This window comes from Vanellus vanellus (genome assembly GCF_965231255.1).
Source record: "Vanellus vanellus genome assembly, chromosome: 5".
In the NCBI taxonomy this organism is placed as follows: Eukaryota; Metazoa; Chordata; class Aves; order Charadriiformes; family Charadriidae; genus Vanellus; species Vanellus vanellus.
Window position 1 is genome coordinate 45,406,569 of NC_138910.1, and position 17,860 is coordinate 45,424,428.

Genomic DNA, 17,860 nt, shown 5'->3' on the forward strand with positions numbered 1-17,860 from the left:
TTTGGGGTTTGTTTTGTTCTTTTTTCCAAGAAACTAATTAATCATCTTTATACAAGGTTATACTATTTGATTTGCCAACTCTAGGGATTGTAATAGCTTGTCTTGAAGCAATTTTGTGCAGTAAATAAGTGCCAGGGGATCTCTAAGAATGCTTGTCATGAAATTTTTCTGTAAAAATACTCTTGATGTGAATGGCAATTACAGGTTATTATTGTCCCCCAAATTCCAACACCTGAAAAATGTAGGTGTTGCAGATAACGGAGACTAGCACTAATAAGAAATAGGTCTGGAAAGAGTAATTTTGAATATGGAACAGTATCTTCTTGTGAAGAATACTGGCTAAACTCACAGCTAGCAGATCCATTTATCCTGCTGTCGCGATTGGAGCACGTCTTTGTTTTTTCCTCGTCCAGTTCCTTTCAGTTGTTTAGGTTGTTGATATGTAACATTGATGCTTCTGGTTAGGGTTGTGCTGGGAGGAAACTTAACTCTTGTGTGCAGAGTGGTGCTGACACCATGAGCTACGGTGTCCCATGCAGCTACATGCAGCTCCACTGTCCCATAAATGCAGGAACATTTGAGGTAAGGCAGACCAGTTCTGCAGGAGTCTGGTTTTGCACATTGTTACTTTTGTCAGTGATCAAGATGAGCGTTAAAATGGTGCAGGTAATGTCTTATTTTTAGTTGATAAAAACAAAAAGGCTCTGTTATTGCTTGGGTTTTGTTGTTTTGTGTGTCTTTTCATGCACTGGAGCAGGACACCTGAGGGGCTGATTAATATTGTAGGTTTCTTGTGATGGCAAGAAGAGTTTTGATTTTTCCCTCCAGGACAAACAAAAATATTTCTGTGCTAGGTGCTTTCCTACCCAAAAATAGTGCAGGTGATGCTTTCATAATTATTAAGTTGGTTTTTTTTCATCCTGCCAGTGATATTAGGTGTGAATGACAGAACATTGTACCCTAACTGGCTGTCTCCCCTATAATTTCCTTTTCTCTTGTGTGCTATGTGTGCCTAGACTGCCCCCAGAGCTGACCAGAAAGCCAGTGGGACTGGCTGGGGCTGGTGGGTGGAAATCGGATGGCCTATTTAGTATGGACATGAACTGCTTTAAACACCTGTTCTTCGGCATGCTGTTTTGGTACTGTGATACAGCGTTAATTTGTAATATTTTTTTTTTTTTTTTTAATTGATGCTTCTTTCATTTTAAGAACAGAAGATACTATCTATGTACTCTGGATCTTAGTTCTCTTTGATTAGAGAAAAGATGGTTAAATTTTACATAATTTCTTGGCAAATCATAGGAGTCTAAAATAACCCTTCATTAGAAGTATGTGTATTGAGCTATGGGGAGAATAAGTGTTGAACAGCAAAGGCAGTTACTTCCTTGGGTTTCTTGTCCATCTATCCTTTGTTGTATTAAGTACAGTATGTACGCCTGCTGTTTGGTCAACTTCCCAAGTGAAGCTTTCCTCCTTGGACTGACCCAGCTCCTGAGAAGGACTGTGAGAGAAAGAGTACCAACAGAGTAGTTTCTAAAATAAATAAGTAAAACTATGGTAGCTTGACAGACCACAGATCTGACAGCAACTTAATGCTGCTGCTTCACATTCTGACTTAACATGATGTATTTGTAGCAGGTTTTTGATCTACCCAAAACTCTCCATCTCTTAAATTAAGTCTCCACCTCTCAAATTTAGCTTGGCAAATATATGGTATCGTAATAAATTTGGAAATGGCTACAAAACCAAGATGTTTAGATTATTAATCATATAAAACAATGTGTAATTGAAAAAGTATAATATAACACTGAATGCTAAATTTTCAGAAGTTGTTAAACTTGGGGTAGAAAAAATAAAGGGGTAAAAACTTAAGTGAGCTAAAAAAACATTCAGTCGTTTCTCATTCCTATTTCTTTATAGGCCATTGGGATTATGTACTTCTTGTACTAGGGTTTGTCAGGGATGATGATGAAGTATTTTGGCAGGATTATTTTGGTTAGATGGGTATGTATGTTGTAGTAACATTGACATAAGCTAGGAAAATGAAATGTAAAATGTAATTGAAACAACCAAGGAAACCTGCTGCTGCTCAAGTCCTCTGTACTGCCCCAAACCTATTTAATTATTTACCTTATATTAAAATGTAGATAAAATCATGTCTAGTTACTATTTCTCTGATTCAGTTAAGGAACTAACCACCAGACAATGTAGCATTGTTGATAAGCAGGGTATTTCTGTCAAGAGAGTGATGAACTGTAGGCCTGGTCAGCAAACCAAGAAAACCAATTGGAACTGCAGGATCAGAGGAGAAGTAGGTAAAAGGTAATTCTGGCAGGGGGAGATCGTGACCACTGCCTGATTGACCACCTATCCAAATGATACAACTTACTCAAAAGAGAACAATGGAAGAAGACAGAGTCTGTGTGCTAATTTACATGGGAAGCAGAGAAATCTTGACCAATCATTAAAGAGAATAAGAATGAATATGTATTAATTGTTTGAATATGTAATAATCAATGTATAAAAGTGGAGATTTTTGAAACTAGTGTGTGCTCCCATTTGGGGATGAGCACCCCATTTCTGTGCATTAATGGAATAAACTTAGAAATACCTCTGCTCTGTGTGTTGTTGGCTTGCACACCGGGTAAAGAACCCACATTTGAGACAACATATGTATTGACAACAATTAATTCTAACATATAAAAAATATTTTGCAGGATAAAGAGGCATTGCAACAGCAACAGTACAATAACCTCATTCAGATATCTGCTCTACAGTCTAAATTGGATGAAGCAAGGCACAAAGTACCAGCAGATGGCAGTTCTTCCCCAGTATTGAAGGAGCAGTTACAAGCAGAGCAGGATGCACTTCAGGCAAAAGAGAGAGAGGTAAGAGTTTCAGTAAGGTCCTATGAACTTTTGAGTCAGTCACATAATTGCAGAAACATTTTGTGCAAACTTGTAGCTGGGAATTTAAACCATTCAAAAACCCAAGGCTAATGTTGTAGTAAATGTGTCTTCTTACTCGGTATTCTCTGTGCTTTGGAGCTAACTAACTTTCCTTTTTCGTGCTTTTCTGTTTTGTCATTCCCCTGTACATCTCCCCTCCCACTGGAAACTGTCTTGTGATGATTCACATCAGCTTTGACACTGATTGATCAATATCTGCTGTAAACTGATTTTCCTTTCCTTCCTAAGCTGAAGTGAAGCAGAAGGCAATTATATTTTTGTTTGACTTTGAGAGTGAGCAATAATTCCTTTAAGAACTGAGAGGACAATTACCTATATGGTGTCATCTGACCTTCTCTATTTTGCGAGCCAGAGAATGTTAGCAATGAGTACTTGTGCCAAGCTAAGCTGAAATGCAGAGTCACGTTCTTTAGAACTTTTTATTGGATTTAAATGCACAGATACATACATACACAACCCTGCTGTATATTTATGTAAATGTAGTATACAGATACTACAATAATTACGTAACATCTGTAACACACAGCTCAGTTTAGGATGTGCAAAGAAGAACGTGGGTGATCCTCCGGTTAGTTGTATACTGTTGTTTCAAGAGCAGTAAGATAATAAAAACAAATTTCTTATAGATGGAAGTTCCGAGTCTCTTCTGAAGTCTGACTTCAGGAGCCACTAAGCCTTTTTCATCCTCAAAGCCGCTATACCTCACTACCCACTAAGGCAAGAGATGATAAAACCTGTGGGTGGCAAGATCACAGTGTTTCCAAATAGCTCTTTGGTCTCAAGCTTTCAAACAGCTACAAACAGAGAAATGTGTAGTTATTGACTCTTTTACAGGTTGAAGGAGTCAACGCTTAGAACTTTTTTGATTGCTGTGTTACTGGGATTAGCACTGCAGTGTTCTTTCTGTTTTCCAGGAGGAGGAGAATGGTGATTGTGTTAAATGCTTGTGATTACATTAGACATCAACTGCTAACCTATCTCTTATTGTTATGTCAAATTACATCTGTGTTCAAGGCTTGATTGTTCAGAACAGGGTTTAACATATCTTTTATGAGCAATTAGATCTTTTTAAAAGAAAATGAACAACCACCTTTGCAGTACTTTGCAGTTTCAAAGCTGAGGAGCTGGAACTTTAGCTTCTTACTCTCTTCTTATGTCTTAAGTATTTTATTCATACAAATTGATTAGAGAGAGTTTAAATCACAGAATATGCTGGTTACTTGCTCTCAGTAAATAAAGCAATGAAGTTTTCTCTTTTCTGCTTAAATAAGAGGACTTAATTGAAACAACTATGCATTTTCTTCTTTTTTAGATTGCAAGCTTATTAGACCGAATAGAACAATATAAAGATAATTTGATCAGTAAAAACGAGGAGATATTGCAGCTGAACTTGCAGTTAGAGATGCAAAAAAAACTTGGCACTTCCAGCATCAGCCAACTTCAGTTAGAGAACATACACTTGAAGGTAGGTTTCTTTAGCTTTAGTGTGCACAAGCTAAAACTTCAGAGACCTGTCTTGAGTGTTGGGGTCTTCATCTCCTGATGTTATAAACGGATACTTTAGTTTTGTTTCTCTTGTCAAGGGAATATTGCAATATTGTTACAAGGCTAATGCTGGTTATCATAGAACAAAACCTGCCCACTACTCTATAGATTCATGCTTATGACATTATCTTCTACAGTCGTTTGATTTAAATAAAAAGATTAGCTTTTTTTCTAGCCCTGACAGATTATGAACTACAGTGTTGCCATTTAATAAACACTATACAGTTTTGTGTGCATTCCTGACCTCTACAGCCATAGCAAATGTTACAAGTTAGAAAACTGGTTGGTTTTCAGTCTGGCAACTAGCCTGTTCATCTCTTACCTTGAAAGTTGAGAAATATTGTGGCAATCTAATCCAGTGGTACAAATCTAAACAAAATAGCTGTAGTTGTGTTCTTGAGTTCTTCAACATTTAGTAAGGAGGTGAATGTTTAAATAAAGCCGTTGGTTCTGTTCTGCCATTAGGTTAGGAGAGAAAGTAAGTCCTTTTTCTAATGAGATTGCTGTTTTTTCTGATCAGGAGGATCTAACAAAACTTCATGTGAAGCAAAATCAGGACCTGGGTATTAGCGATTCCTCAGCCTTGTCATTCCCACAAGCACTACTTAAAGAAAAGAATCAAGAAATCGATCACTTGAATGAGCAGGTGAAGAGGCTCCAGCATGAGCTAGAGAATACTCTGGAGAATAAAGTAAGAGTACTTACTATATGTTCATTGCTTGATTTTGAGGGAAGTGAAGAATACAAAATCTTACTGTAAACTAAATCTATTTGATAATTCTCTTAGGAAAGTAGAGAGTATTCTGAGTAGCTATGACCTGAAGTGTGCAATTTTTTTCTGCTGTTAAATGTGTGAATTAATGCCTGCATGATTCAGAAGAAAAATCTAATTTAAACTGTATGTGCAATAGGAATTCTGCCTATATACAGTAATACTGAGACCTTATGCTTTTGCTCAGGTTGTGGAAGACCAAAAATCTGAAATTGAAGAACTCAGGTCACTTGTTGAACACCTTCGCAGTGACCAGGAAAGGCTGCATAAGGACAAAGATGAAGAGGTAGAGCAACTCCATGGAGTAATTGAGAAGCTTCAAAAAGAGCTGGCACAATTTGAACCAGTATGTCATGAAGTTAGTGACAACCAAGATGATCTCTATCAACATGCAGTGGGAAAGCCAGTGGAAAACCTTCAGAATGAGTTGAGGAAGGGACTGGTAGATTCTCAGGGTGATTTTGATCCCAACAGAAGAAATGCATTGCTAATCATCAAAGTGAGAGAGCTTCAGGAGGAACTAGAGCTTGTCTTAACTGCTAGAGAAGCTCTGCAGCAGCAACTGGAAGAGAAGGAATTGCAGTTCAAAATGGAAGTGGACATTTTGGAGAAAAAATGCCAAAAATTACGAGAGTTATCAGAGCAGCATGTTGCAGAGCTAACCTCTCTGAGAACACAGTACAATGCACTTCAGGAAGAGTACAGCCTTTTACAAACACATTTTTCTCAGAGAGAGGTTAAAGCAAGGATGACATTTTCTCGTGTTCAAGAACTTGAAGATACTGTGACAGAAAGGGAAGCAAATATTCTCGAGAAAGATATGCAAATGAAGAGAATGGCAGATCAAAGAGAAGCTGATGCAACCAAGTTGCAGTGCTTAACAAAAAAGGCAGCAGAGCTTCAAACTGAGTTGGAAGAGAGAGATGCAAGTCAGGCTCAAGATGTTTATGGCCTTCAGTTAAAAGTTTCTAGACTTGATTTCCAGGTGCAAGCATTGAATGAGAAAGAAGTAGCTTATCAGAAAGAAATCAATGAACTGCAAGATATCTCTGCAAAACTGAAAAATCAAATCGAGGCATATGTAAAAGAGCTTGAAGCCTTACAATTGGAAAGAGATGAACTTATTTCACAGTTGGAGTCGTACAAGCCAAAGGAGCAACATGATCATGAAAAGACTAACCTTCTCAAGCCGTTCTGCCGGAGAGAAAGAAAAGACGAAGCCCTGAAGAAAGGAATGGAGGAATTGGAAGAACTGGAAGCAAATATTGATCAGCCATTTGCACTACTGGCTTCCCCTACTGATAAACTGGTACGTTTGTTTTTTAAAATAATACAATTTTATGTGTTGCATAAAGCCCTATATTGCATCCTTTTCAGTGCTGTAAGAAAAGGTGAAGATGAATACTGTGGCATAAAACTGACTGTGGTGAGTCAGTTGAAGGGTTTGTCTATCTTTGTGTAGTTTCTCCAGCAGTGGCTAGAGGTAGATGCCTGGAAGGACTAAGAACAGGGCAATCATGTGTGGAAACCTAATCCAGTCAGTTTTTCTGAGCTGGATATGGTTTGGGGCATGGATCCTAAGGTATGTATTGGGTGTACGTGGCAAGGTGTTGGTAGTGGGGAAGCTGTAAGGAGACCTCTCTGAGAAAAGGCTAGGGCTGCTCCATGCTGGGCACAGCTGGTTCTACCACAGGACACAGATGAGTCCGTCAGCCCTGTGCGTGGCACTGCTGTAAAAATGTATTTAAGAAAGGACAAAACGGTGCACAACCAGTGAGGAGTGAGGGAGAAAAAGTGTGATAAGCAGCCCATGGAATAGACCATGCTAGAGCAGAGTTTGGAATGAAGGAGCAAAATTCAGCCTGGGAAGAAAAGGGGAGGGGAGGGGGGGAGCTGTTTCAGTGTTTGTTTCTTGCCATCCAACTCTATTTTAATGGCACTAAATTAAGTAGTTTTTCCCCAAGTCAAGTCTGTTTTGCCCGTGAGAGTAGTTAATAGGTGATACCCCTGTCTCTATCTCCACCCATGAGCTCTTTTCATCTTATTTTCTCCCATTGATATGTTGAGGAGGGAGAGTGAAAGAGTGGCTGGGTCCACAGCTGGCAGCTGGTCAAAGTCAACCCACCACGAGCTACTAGGACTATGTTTGTCATGCTTTATGGCTGTCTTGGAGAACTGCATGAAAATAATTTGTCGTGTATCACGTGTTTTAGAAATCTTTATTTACTGTGACTCTCTCTCATATTTACTCTGAATCTTTTCTAGAACCATTTGCTTCAGATAACCTAATGTGAACTTTTGGAAAGCAGTAGGACCACATGACACCTTTTTCAGAGAGCTGTAGTTGTCTGTCATATACCAGCTTTGTCATATACCAGCTTACTGTCTTTTAAGACTAGCTTACAAAGGTGATAAGTGTTAGCAAAAGGGCTTATATGAAAAGAGTTTCTGAGTGCATGCGAAAGGAAAAAATGTTAGGTGTCAGGCTTATGTGGATTTGGGGGATCCTGACTGACTGTATGATATGGGTATAAAAATCCAAGGTGGTTGACTTATACTGTACTACTTGCCGCTTTGTAGTGGGAAGGGAAGATGGCTTTTCAGTATCAGGTAGAAATGATGGTTTAGAGATAGAATTATTTGATTTCTAAGTTAGGCAAAATAACTGAGCTTTAGTATTGGTATCACTAATGGTAAAAGCCTACTTGCAAAGTTACTGTGATGTTACAGAATGTTTCATATTAGACACTTTGCTTCATAGACCAGCAATCACAACAGGTTGTAGTTCTTAGTTTTAAAACCTACTCAGTAATAAAAGTGGGTTTTCATTAGGGTTTCATCTGTTATCTTTGAGCTGCACTGATATATTTAGGATGTATCTTATTTAAATTATACTCTAATGCCATCTCTCCTTATTTAAAGAAATTATAGGATAATTGCTATGTAAAATCACTTTTTTTTAAGCAGAAACAAAAGAGTACAGTAATGTAAAAAGTGTGATTGTTACTGGTATTTGTATTTTTATTTGCATAAAAGTTCTAGTTTGGATCAGTGCCATTTGCCTAGGTGATACTGTACATTCAGGCTTTGTCTCAGAAATCACTCAGAAAAACGGAGCAGGTTGGAATAGCTTTGAATGACCTATGCAGAATGATGTACTTCAGACCACTGAATGTATGTATACAAGGCAGCAGCAGAGCTTAGCCACCTGACTTCCAGTGTAGTGGTCTACTGGACCCTGTTGCTTATACAGATAGTGATTGTTAGAGCCCCGTTTAAAGAACATAAATAACTGCCATAACCAAATACGCTATGTACCAGATTTACTGGATGTGGTTTTTATCTGCCTCTGTAGGTCTCTTTCAAGTTGTAATAGTCACTTAGCTGACCTTCATGGTTACTGCTACTACTATCAGCTTCCTGGTGGAAATCACATACAACACCACTGTCTTTCTCTTATCCAGAATAAGAGTACAGCTGCTCGATCTCAACTTAGTAATGATTACTTATTACAAGCTTATATTACCAGAATATGCTGTGTGAGTTCCAGCGAACTGCATTATTTATGCTGTTTGTCACGTAAAATACATATACAGTGTGAGGTGCGTGCACAACCTTAAAATCATAGTTACTGTGGATACAATTTGGGAATGTGTGGAAAATATACAATATATATGAATATGAAAACGGCTCACAAAAAATAATTTTTCTTTGAACACAATGCAGGGAGAGGTAAACGCTGTGAGCACTTCACAGAATGAAAAGAATTTAATTGTGAAGATGGCATATCATAAAGAACTTAATTCTGAATTAGGTTCAGCAAAAAAAGAGTTAGGATTCGGTGAAGAGAACTGGTAAAATTTTGAAGGATATAAAAGTATGCTGGAATTCTGGGGGCAGTTATATGATTTAAAAATCACTTTTGGAGTAGAAGCTTAGATTATGAAATGTTTAAGTTCAAGTATATATGTCAGTATACATATTTCCATGTTTAAGTGCTAAAAGCTTTAAAGTAGGCTGAAGAGAGATGATCATCAAAGTTGGAGAATATGTGGAGTCAAAGTAAGTAAATTACTGTGTCTTCAAGTATTCATTACGATAGACCTTTTCCTACGGATCTAGTTCATCTCTAGAGCTAGACATAAGGAAAAGTACAATATTTGTTTTGGAGTGCCAACTGTCCATAGCTGATAGTGACCATGATCCTGAGAGCTGGAGAAGGAGAAAAAGAAAAACATTTGAGTATTTCCTGTTGTTGTAGTGTGCATTAGCTAAATGCCATTATACAGACCATCTTCAGAGGAAAAGACAAGACTTCTGCTTGGAGTTCCAAGACAGAAAACGCACATGAGATTAAGCAGCTCTTTACTTAACCCTGAGTAGTGAATGAGAGTTTGTTCAAATTGCTAACATTGAAGAGCCCTTGTGTAACAGTGAACATAACAAACAAATGCAGCATTCTCAGAGGAGCAAAGAATAGAATAGAATCATAGAATCATAATATCTGGAAAAGACCTCTAAGATCATCAAGTCCAACAGTTATCTGACTTTACCAGGCCCACTTCTAAACCATGTCCCTGAGCACCATATCTAGATGAGTTTTAAATACATCCAAGGATGTATTCAACCACTTCCCTGGGCATCTCATTCCAGTCTTTGATAACCCTTTCAGTGTAGAAGTTTTTCCTAATGTCTAACCTAAACCTCCCCTGGTGCAACTTGACACCATTTCCTCTTATCCTATCCGTTGTAACTTGTGAGAAGACACCAATGCTCACCTCTCTGCAGCCTCCTTTTGGGTAGCTGTAGAGAGCAATAAGGTCTCCCCTCAGCCTCCTTTTCTTCAGACTAAACAACCCCAAGTCCCTCAGCCACTCCTCATAAGATTTATTCTCAAGACCCTTCACCAGCTTCGTTGCCCTTCTCTGGACCCTCTCCAGCACCTCAATGTCCTTCTTATACTGTGGTGCCCAAAATTGAACACAGTACTCAAGGTGCAGCCTCACCAGTGCCAAGTACAGTGGGACAATCACTTCTTTAGCTCTGCTGGCCACACTAATCCTGATGCAGGCCAGGATGCCGTTGGCTTTCTTGGCTACTTGGGCACACTGCTGGTTTGTGTTCAGCTGGCTGTCAATCAACACCCCCAGGTCCTTTTCTGCAGGGCAGCTTTCCAGCCACTCCTCCCCAAGCCTGTAGCGTTGCATGGGGTTATTGTGGCCCAAGTGCAGGACTCGGCACTTGGCCTTGCTGAAGCTCGTCATCTGCAAACTTACGTCATCTGCTTTGTCATCTGCAAACTTACTGAGGGTGCTCTCAATCCCCTCATTGAGATCATTAATAAAGATATTAAACAGGAGCAGCCCCAACACTGAGCCCTGAAGAACACCACTTGTGACCGGACACCAACTGGATTTATCTCCATTCGCCACCACTCTCTGGGCCTGGCCATCCAGCCTGTGTTTGATACAACAGAGTGTATACCTGTCCAAGCCTCAGGTAGCCATTTTTTTTGTGAGAATGCTGTGGGGACCACTATCGAAGGCTTTACTGAAGTCTAGGTAAATAACATCCACAGCCTTTCCCTCATCCACCAAGCAGGTCACCTTGTCATAGAAGGATATCAGGTTCATTAAGTAGGACCTGTCCTTCATGAACCTGTGTTGACTGTGCCAGATCGCCTGGTTATCCTGTAAATAATATGTAATGTCACTCAAGATGATCTGCTCCATAACCTTCCCCAGCACCAAGGTCAGACTGACAGGTCTGTAGTTCCCTGGATCCTCCTTCTGGCCCTTCTTGTAGATGGGTGTCACATCTGCTAATCTCCAGTCCATTGGGACCTCCCCAGTTAGCCAGGACTGCTGATAAATGATGAAAAGTGGTCTGGTGAGCACATCCACCAACTCCTTCAGCACTCTTGGGTGTAACCCATCTAACCCCATAGACTGATGTATGTCTAGGTGGTGCAGCAGGTCACTGACCATTTCCTCTTGGATTATGGAGGTCTCATTCTGTTCCCCACCCCTGTCTTCCAGATCAAGGGGCTGGGTACCCAGCAAACAACTAATCCTGCTATTAAAGACTGAGACAAAGGCAGCCTTTCCCTCATCCTTAGTCGCTCTGTTTCCCTCTGCGTCCAATAAAGGAGGAAGATTCTCCCTAGTTCTCCTTTTGTTGTTAATGTATTTATAGAAGCATTTTTTACTGTCTTTTACAGCAATAGCCAGAAAAAAAAAAAACCTACAGAAACCCCCTACAGTTATTCTTGGGCTCAAAAGTGGGAACAGTGTGAAAATTAGGAAATGCATTAAAATGAAAGCTGGAGGAGCAGCTAAAACAGTAAAGTTGCAGCTACCACTAGGCTTAAAATAGGTTAGGACTCATCAGCTGAGGTGCATGATCAACACAAAAGGATTAAGGTGACAGTCGAAAAAGAGAGAGAGAACGATTATTCTCTGTATCTTACAACATAAGAAGTATGGAGGATGAAATGGAATTTGTGTGGTGGTGGGTTTAAAATAAACTAAAATGTCTTTTCAAACAGTGCATCATTTAAACTCCTAGCCACAGAATCTAAGAGGTCAAAAGAGCGATTTTATCTTAAAATGACTTGGAATAAGTGATTGAAGAAAAAATCAACAAAGAACTGCTAAACAAAGATTTTGACTGCATGTGTGTCCTGGGATGTGTAGACCTTGGGTTGCAGGATGCTTTGGGAGGTACCACTTCGCAAAACAGGGCAGAGCTTTGCTGTCTGGCAGGGTTCCTTTGCAGAAAGATTGTTCTAGTCCTGTTAAAAGTTCCTCGGGGTGATGGCTGTAAAACAGAGAGGGAACTGCAGAACCAGGGATCCAAAAATTCCTCATTTGAAGAGAGAAGGCGGGGAGGGGGGGGGAAGGCAGCAAGGAGGGAAAACAGACCACTCTGAAAGCAGTGGGTAGAACAGCTTGGGAGGGGGCTTTGAGAGGACTCAGTGCCTAGGGCACTGAAGATGAAAAAGTGGAGGGAGCAAGGCAGCCAGACCTTCTGCCTAAGTGTCGTGATTTAAGCTGAATTAGCTGCTGGGGACATGGGGCACCCCAGATGGGACCAACAGATTCTCCCCCCCTACCTCTCTTCAAAGAGAGAGGCAGAGGAGGGAAAAAGACTTATAAGTTTAGAAGGAACTAAACTACTTCAATAAAATATTAATAATAAAATAAAAAGAAAATAACGAAATATATACAAAACCATTAGATGTATCTAATGTATATTACCATTTAGATTACCTACTAGGAATACCTTTTTTTCCTGATTGATACAAAAGTCAGCTCTGCATAAATAAAATTGCTTATTGTAAAGATTTTTTTTTTCTCCTATTGATAATATGCTTGTTAAAAAGCCCAGTTAGCTGGCATATAAAATATACTAAACTGTCCTGTCATTTTTACATAAAAAATGGGAATTATAAGAGCTACGACTATTAAATTTTCCGAAGATATTTTTAAATGCATGTTTTTCAGTTTGCAAAATCATATTTAAATTCCATTAAACAATTAATGTGTGTTATTTCATTGTAGGAAAAAGATAAAGTTATGTTTGACTTGACAACTTGCAGTATAAATCCAAAAACTCAGATTAAGCAATCACAAGAAAATATCTTGACTCAGGAGTTGGACATGATCAAGAAGTCTGAAGAGGAGCAAGATTTGAAGAAGCACTGCCAGCAAATGTTGGAAATTCATCAAACTCCTGATTCTCCAAAACACAATTTGAACATAGACAAAGACACTTCGAAAGACTTCCAAAATTTCATTGCAGGTATGGCTTCATGGGGCTCACCTGAGATTGTGAGAAAACAAGATATAAGTGTGGAGCTTCAACCAGTGCTTCATTTGACGCCCTTTTCGGAAGTTCAAAGCACAGATTTTGAAATTATGCACTCCAGGTCATCCATGCAAGAGGACAATTCTGTATTGCTGGGATATTCTAACCTGTATGGAAACGGCAGTGAGGAAGCAGCAGTGGGAGTAGGTAGAAAATCTCCATCTTTTTCTGAAAGTACCTACTCTGATGACCAAGATATGGAGAAGAAGGTTTTAGTAAGTGATATTTCATTTCAGATTTAATTCTAGTTAAACAAGACTCCTCAGCTCTGTCCCCTTCAGATCATTGTTGGACCATTTGCTACCAGTAATAATAACACACACCAAGAGGGATAGGTCCAGTAATATTCTGGATATATGATTGTTAGTTCCTTTCTCACTGTCAAATAGCAGAGCCCCTTCTGGCCTGTGTTAAAACACTGTTTACCACTGCTTCTAATAATTGAAAATAGTCTTTGAAAACTTAAAATTGATCAATAAGCTGCTTGCAGCAGGTTTTGTGTCCTGCATGTCTATATGCTGCTGATGCGGTGTCGGTAAAAACATGGGTGTTGCTCGAGTGTTGTCAGAAGATTTGTTGAGATGACTCTTCAAATCCTGGTGCTTTCACAGTGACGCTACAGGGAAGTAACTGATAAATTTGTGATAATACTTCATGTGCAAGTAATTGAGCTAAAACCTGTGAAACTTTTTTGCCACCACGGTACTCAATTTACTGTAACTGTTGTCCACTTATGAATGTGTTGTTGAGTGTTAGAAGAGACTGTTTCAGAATTGGAGAATAGAGGCTTTTCTTTTTAATGGAATTATTTTATATATTTCTGTCTGTATCGTTTCACAGGATGATGAAGTCTGTACTTCAGAAAATTAATCTTTGGTTGTATATTTTTGTGCCTTGCTTTTGAAGGGCAATTAATTATAAATAATGTGTCTGTTTCTTAAGAATATTAAAATGGAGAAAAAAATGAGATGTAATGGCTTCCACAGAGCAGCAATGTTGCATTCATCATGGTATTTGCCATCTCTAACACTACAATCAAGTAGGCATTTGCTAGAATCTGCACTAGTAACAAAGTTGTTACAAATGCAAAAAACTACAGCTAGGTTCAGAAAACTAACGTGAATGTGAAAAATTATTTCCAAGCAGGTGAGAGAAGCTGATAATCTAACTTTAACCCCTTGTGATTTACAAGATGATGCAAGATCAAGAGCATCTGCCATAGGTGTAATGAGCACTGGATATGGCAGTAGTAAGTTGAACTTTGTAAATTCCTTTCACCTTTTGTTAACTTCAGTATAAAAATGTTATAAACTTTCCTCTTTCTCCATTTCATTTTACTGTAGATCTTTTGCTTGAAAGCTATGCCTTTGTCAGGTGTTTTTTTTTGTTTAGAAAGACTTGTATATTTGTGCTAGTGGAATTCTGCTTTTACCTTTTCGTCTTTACATACTGAAAAGGAGACATGGGGTTTTAGTAAGTCCTGACTTAACTACAGCATTTTTTCTGGTGCTAAAGGCAACTTATAACCTTTTTACTTGTTTAAGTTAGTTGAGATCTCAACCAACTAACTTCAGCCGACCCTGAATTCATACTAACAGAAGAAATCCTGGTTATTTTGCAAGCGGTTATGATGGTTTCATGTTCTTTACATCTGTGTAACACTTTTGGGGGCCATCTCTTTCTTCAGATACCATGTCAAATTTGGAAGCTAAACTAAAGCAGGAGCTACAAACGTCAGAACACCTGGATGCTAGTGTCATGGCTTATCTGCAGTACTGTGGAATGTTTCCAGATATTATGGAATCAATGAGAGAAAAAGAAATACTTTCACCACAGCTGAAGGTAATATATGATTAATAGAAGTATACCAGCAAATTAAAACTGAAACAGCAAAATTGAAATGCTAATATAAAATAGAGTTAGCTGCTACCTTTACACTGTAAACTGTTCTGTAATGGTTTAAATTTCAGGTTGATTATGGTTCTTGGGTCATTTTTGCATGTCTCGTGGGACAAATTTACCGGCATTTGTCTTGTCTTGTACTTGCTAGAATTGAAGAAGTTTTGCTGGGTGGTTGCAACAGCACTGGTGATGTTCCAGAATGTGGCAATACAAGGACTAATTGGGTTTGTCTTGGAAGCTTTACGGAGATCTGTTTCATAAATAAGCATAGCTAGCTGACATCATGCTCCCCTGCCTATTCTTGTCATTCTGATATGATGGAGAGCTGTGGAGACACCACTGCAAGGTGTGGAGGAATCTTTCAAAGTCAGTTCAAGGAGCATGAAGAATACAGAGAGGACTGAGTAGTGATTGCTTACTGTAGTCAGTAAGGCAATAAGGCAGTAAGTGTAAGAAAGTATAAGCCTGGGTTTGGTGCTGCAGCTGAACAAGCTCTCAGCCATTGCAGGAGTTCCACCTGGTGAAAGGGAGGAATTCAGTGCTCCAAATCATCTCATCTATGAGGCTGGTGAGAAGTACGTGGGTAAGTGCAGTAGGCTACAGGCAGTTTGAATACTTGAAGAAACTTGAGTACTAAGAAACTAGAAGAAATACACTTCCTAGGAAGTGAATGCTGCCTCCTAAAATGTTTAGCAGATTCTTTCGGCTTGCTCAGCAAAATGAAGGAAGATGTGTGCAATGAAGGAAGGCTATGTGAGGGAAAGGTAAGCCTGAATTCAAACTCCAAGATGACTGACACAAGTAACTCAAGAGATGAAGGAGACTGGACCTTTATCTCTGCTCGGGGTGGAAGGAAGAACCTTCCCCCATCCTCTAAAGTGCCTCTTCGTAACACACATAATGCTCTGGCATTGGAGAATGAAGAGCACATTGAGTAACTGACATGACCCAGGAAAAGCCAACCATGCAAAGCTGATGCAACCACCTGCTTGCATTAGAACCAGTGCCACCAGAAAAGCATGTTAAATATTAGCAATTGGAGAGTCCTTACTGAGAGTCACTGAAGCATCCATTCGCTGTCCAGACAATTTCTCTAGAGAAGTTAGCTGCCTACCAGGAGCTTGTATTTGTGCCATCACTAAGAGGCTGCCAAGCCTGGTGAACCCTACAGATTATGATCTGCTCGTACTGTTCCATGTAGGGTCTAATAATACTGTAACAAGGCAATTTGGAACCATCAAAAGATGACTGTATGTCCCTAGGATCAGTGTTAGAAGGATTGGGAGCACAGGTGGTATTCTCCTCTATCCTCCCAGTCAGAGGAAAGAGTCCCGGATGGAGGACACAAACAGGTGAATGCCTGGCTGTGTAGCTGATGCTGTACTCAATGTTTTGGTTTCTATGTTCATAGAGGTACCTTTGAGAAGCTGGGTCTGTTGGAGGCTGATGTGAGTCACGTGACCAAGTGGGACAAAAGTGTCTTCACCAAATAAGCTGGCCAAACCTATAAGGAAAGCTTTAAGTTAGACTTAGCCAGAGAGGAGGATGGGGTTTTGAGCAACAGAGAAGAGCCAGGGGCTGCTGATTTATTAGGAACCAACCTATGCAATGCCCCAAAGAAACTGTGTCTTGTTCCTCCAAAAAGGTGACACAGTCAACAGCCCAAGTGAAGTGCCTTATACCAATGCACATAGCATGGGTAACAAACAGGAGGAGCTGGAAGTCACTGTGCAGCTAGAAAGCTATGATCTAATTGCCATCACTGAAACTTGATGGGACAAATCACACAATTGGAGCAATGCAATTAATGGCTATAAACTGTTCAGAAGAGACAGGCAAGGAAGGAGAGGCAGTGGGGTTTCTCCCTATGTAAAAAAGGGGGGGAAAAAAAAAAAAAAAAGGATTGATTGTACAGAGTTGTCTTTGAACAACAGAGTAGAGTCAGGATACTGAATTTTAGGAGAGCAAGTTTTCAGTTGCTTAAGAAATTTGTGGATGGAACTCCCTGGGAAAATGTCCTTGGGGATAAAGGACCAGAACAGAGCTGGCAGCTATTTAAGGACACTTTCATTAGAGCACCAGAGCTTTTGATTCACGTGTGTAAGAAATTAGGCAAGGAAGGAAGGCAGGACACAAGCATGGCTGAGTAAGGACACCCTGGTCAAACTAAAGTGTAAGAAGGAAACACAGGCAGTGGAACCAGGAATATGTAACCTGGGAAGAATATAGGGATGCTGCCTGGATGTGTAGGGATGGGATCAGGAAAGCACAGTTGGAGGGGAATTTGGCAAGGAATGAGAGGAAGAATAATAAGAAGGGCTTCTACAAGTACATTGGACAGAAAAGGAAGATTAAAGAAAATGTGTGTGTACACACACGTACGCACACATGATAAATGAGACAGGAAACTAGTGACAACCGACAAGGCTGAAGTACTCAACAACTTTTTTGCCAAGTTTTCACTGGCATCACTTTTCTCACATCTTAAGTCCCTGAACCTCATGGCAGGGACTGGAGGAATGAAGTTCCTCCCATCATAAAAGAAGATCAGGTTCAAGATCACCTGAGGAACCTGAATATACACAAGGCCCTGGGACCCAGAGATGAATCCCAGGGTCGTGTGGGAATTGGCAAATGATGAGTGGCTTAGCAACTACATCTTTGAAAAGTCGTGGCAGACAGATGGCTGTGACTGTAGAAAGGGAAACATTACACCCATTTTTAAAAAGAGGAAAAAAGAGGACCCTTGAAACTACTGACCTTTCAGCCTCACCTCAGTGCCCAGTAAGATCATGAAACAGAT

At 39.7% G+C, this 17,860-nt stretch overlaps 1 protein-coding gene across 1 annotated transcript in view; it reads left to right on the forward strand.

Moving 5' to 3' along the window:
• Positions 1-17,860, forward strand: part of PCNT (pericentrin) — a 103,702-nt gene that overhangs the window by 65,496 nt on the left and 20,346 nt on the right. Inside the window, 7 exon segments of the mRNA XM_082483808.1 lie at positions 2,718-2,888; positions 4,282-4,434; positions 5,035-5,205; positions 5,474-6,595; positions 12,849-13,370; positions 14,299-14,404; positions 14,843-14,997. Coding sequence (XP_082339934.1) covers positions 2,718-2,888; positions 4,282-4,434; positions 5,035-5,205; positions 5,474-6,595; positions 12,849-13,370; positions 14,299-14,404; positions 14,843-14,997 — 2,400 coding nt within the window.